Here is a 3758-nt window from a genome sequence, read left to right as displayed (position 1 = left end):
TCAGCACTAAAAATATTCAAGGCAGCAAGCAGCACCATTTCTTTTGAGACAAGTAGATTACTTTGGGACCTGACTGTTTAATGAAACTCAGTATTCAGTCATTGACTTTTCAGCTACCCTTTTATGCTGACTAAGCTCGTGGTTACAGTGGAAAGGTACAACTCTTAAATTGATAGTAAAAATGGCATAAATGGTAAATGTCCTGTACGTATGTAGCACTTTTTGAAGTCCAGAGGGCTCAAAAAGCAATTTGCATTTGTATTTGATGGTGGCGAGCTACTGGAGAATAGCCACAGCTGCCCTTGCCACCATCACCTACCTTCTCAGTATGAATGTCCATCTCTGCAATCATTTACTTTCTATAAATCTTAAAGAACCATACCTTTATGTGAGTTATTGCATTGTTGACCCCTGACTAGATTCTTTAAAAAGCTGCACCTTTACTGATTATATTGTCTTTAACAATCTATCAAAGATCAGCCAGATTAATCATTTATTTCACATGACGCTACCTGCCCAGAAAGCCAAAACACAGAGTCTCATCAAAGGTTACCCTCAGTGCTACAGTTCTCTAGTAACCTGATACTGGCAGCGGTGATGAAATTATTTCTGAAGAAAACGATTGTGCGTAACAAGACAACACCTTCCCTGGGAAACATAAAATAAGTCAACCACCCAGTTTAACAAAGAGCAAACTGGTTTTGCAGAAAAGAGTATGTCACTTTGAAGTAAAATCATTTTTTGCAATTGTCAACTCATTTGAAATTTTGCTATTTGGATTAGCTTTTTTAAAGAAATCTGTAAACTAAACTTTTGATTTAGCCCACATAATTTGTTTTTAATTCAACAAATACACAGTTTTTGTTGAATATTTACAACAATATTTACTATATTTACAAACAACTTCCTGCTGTGGCTTTAAGTACATAGAGTAAAAAACAACAATAAATGCACAACAGAAGCTTAAATGAAAGAAATTCACACCGAGGAGTTAAATTAATATGAATTAAAAAGCTGGATAAAAAAAAAAAAAAAAAAGATTAAAACCTGAAAATAAATAGTTATAATAGTTACACAACAGAAGCTTAAATGAAAGAAATTCACACCGAGGAGTTAAATTAATATGAATTAAAAAGCTGGATAAAAAAAAAAAAAAAAGATTAAAACCTGAAAATAAATAGTTATAATAGTTAGTAAAAATAGTTATATATCTGACATTTGACCTTAAATCAACATAGACATGAGCATACTTGATGTAAGCAAAAGCATTCAATAACTTTGGAACAGCAATCAAAAACATCAGTCAACTACTTCCTAATTGTGAAACAAAGACTTCTGGTAAAATCAGAGATGTTTGTATCATTGCTGAGCATGGGCATGCTGAATGCTTTGAAATAAACAATCAATTCACCTAGGAAGTTAAACTTCCTGCAGGCAAAAGTTGTGGTACAATTACAAAAGTTAACATGACGATGTGCTTGTCTTTGATAAATTAGCATTTATTTTCCTTTAGGCAAAACTAGAAGCAAGATACCAACATTGTCATGAATGAAATCTTACTTTTACCATTCATATGTACTGCTGTCCCATTCTACTGATAGTTTGACATAGTGATCCTGCTTCTTCTCATGATGAATATTCTGATAGGAAAGAACAGGCTACAACAAAAGGGAATGATTTGAGCAAACATACAGAAAAGCACGTTAAAGCCACGAGCGTCTTTCCAGACTATGAAAGATTTTCATCAATTTTTTCTCCAGATAAAGAGAAAAAAAAGTGTTAGTGAAACTCTTTCACTCATAACAAGATACTGGCTTGGGAAGAAACAAATATTAAGTTAGTATTCTTTTATTGATATATATAATGTGTCTCATGTAACTTCTATGTGTGTCTCCTATAACCATCTAATGAAAAAAATAGGTTTAATGTCAGTAACATCTTTTTTCTTAAGTGATTTCTTGCAAGTTGCAAGTCATTCACAGTGGAATTAAACATAACTGATTTATGCACTGCTATATATAAATCTTCTTTTCAGTTTATTTGTATATCATCAATTCACAATTCATTTCAAAGCACTTTACAAAAAATGTCAATCCAATCATGCATTCATTCCAAATGAATCTAGTTACATCAAGTCATGGGCAATCCATCCATGTCAAAGAGAAATCTATACAGTACAACATATACACATACAAAATCCTTGCATTCTATTAAAACAAATTACAGAGTACAATCTAGTAATTCTGATCAATATTAATCCATATATGAAAGAAAGAAACAAAGAAAGGTAAGAGTGACTTAGTTTGAAGTAAAATGTCCCTTGATTTGTGCCTTTAAAATCTGCTTGTCATTTATTTGTATAGATTATTAAGATAACTCTCTCAAGATTCCTACAAAGAAACAGATCGTTTTTAATTTAGAGAGTAATCAGGCACATTTACCGTACACAGTAGTTAAAGCATTGTAGAGTTTTGGAAAAATTAGTAATTTGGCTTCAACTTCTTATTTTGTTTCCTTAATTCAAGGTGGAAATTAAGATGGTTGCCTGGTAAAAACCAGTCCCTTGTTCTACACTATTTGCCTCTTGCAGAGGGTCTGGGCTCTCAGCTATTGGTTGTGTGTGACTTATCATTTTATCAAGGCAATGAAGCACCACAAATGTCGTTCAGTCAAGTAGAAAGGTTCTTCAGTGCCAAAAAACAAGTATTTATGTTCTTTATGGGGTTTTTTAAACAGTGTTTTTTGTGCAAAATACAACACCCAAACTCCTAATCTGTGCAATATTTTTGAAAGTTACATTATCAGAAAAATAATGAAGTGGTGCCAAGTATATTTTAAGGACTCTTGAAAATGGTACATAAAAATAGTTATTTCCTTTGCTCTTCAAATTAATCACATTTAAATTCTGGCCAACAAAGAGACTTAAAACTTGAGCTATATCTTGTTATTTTGATACTTTGTACTGGTAATCAAGTTTGCTTTCTATAACTTGTCTCTTTATACAAAGAAAATCTCATTGTCAGTTTTTTAACAGCAGTCCATCTTTTTGGCAAAAAATTGTTTGGAACTATTAAATGTTAAAACAAAATGAAGTCGGCTTTGGCATCTTTCAAGATCGCTTGAAAGGTGCAGGAAAGCTAAACATTAAACACAACACAAGAAGTAGCCCTCCTTTGCTCAACCATTCTGGTCAGTCTTACATTTTTGTGCTTTGGGCAAACAAGTCAGGTAAACAGACGGATGCAAGGGGTAAAAACCTGGAATCCAGTTCTGGGTCGAAGGGATCTTCAGGGTTGGAAATGGCATCAAGTTCAAAGTCTTTTGCCAAGTCTCCCTCATCATCATACACAGTGGGTTCATAATCACCAAGTTCCTCGCCTGGTGCCTCACGTTTTTGCAGCAGATTTGTGAGGGCTATGAATAGTAGATTTTCACGAGTCTGTTCCATAAGGGTCTATAAAATATGAAAGGAGTTTTGTCATTTTAAGTGCAAAATACAATAGATAATTGATGAAAATGTATTTTGTATACAATTATATAAAATCATTTAGATTTAAAAATGTCTTAAAAATGTAAGACACTTATGAATGATAAAATTCTAAGTGTATAGAAATATGATACAGTACCCCTTTCTTTAATGTTCCCATCTGACATCTGATCCCCATGCCTGAAGACGGAGCCTGAGTAGATATATCCCAGCGCTCACGGAAAGACTTGAATATAAAACACGTAAACAGTTAATCAATCTTCCAGACATA

At 33.1% G+C, this 3758-nt stretch overlaps 1 protein-coding gene across 2 annotated transcripts in view; it reads right to left on the bottom strand.

Moving 5' to 3' along the window:
- Positions 1-1832: 1832 nt before the first annotated feature.
- The window catches only part of LOC103147786 (cadherin-like protein 26), a 9166-nt gene continuing 7240 nt past the window's right edge, over positions 1833-3758 (bottom strand). For both annotated transcript variants that reach the window (XM_007566293.2, XM_007566295.1), the window contains exons 15-16: positions 3627-3713; positions 1833-3454 (exon numbers count right to left, since the gene is read on the bottom strand). In XM_007566293.2, the coding sequence (XP_007566355.1) occupies positions 3197-3454; positions 3627-3713 (345 nt within the window). In that variant the 3' untranslated portion in view covers positions 1833-3196. The remainder of the gene's footprint in view (positions 3455-3626; positions 3714-3758) is intronic.

This window comes from Poecilia formosa, unplaced genomic scaffold (genome assembly GCF_000485575.1).
Source record: "Poecilia formosa unplaced genomic scaffold, Poecilia_formosa-5.1.2 Scaffold190, whole genome shotgun sequence".
NCBI classification, from domain to species: domain Eukaryota; kingdom Metazoa; phylum Chordata; class Actinopteri; order Cyprinodontiformes; family Poeciliidae; genus Poecilia; species Poecilia formosa.
Note: the sequence above shows the minus strand (reverse complement) of the source record. Positions and strands in the feature narration are given on the sequence as shown.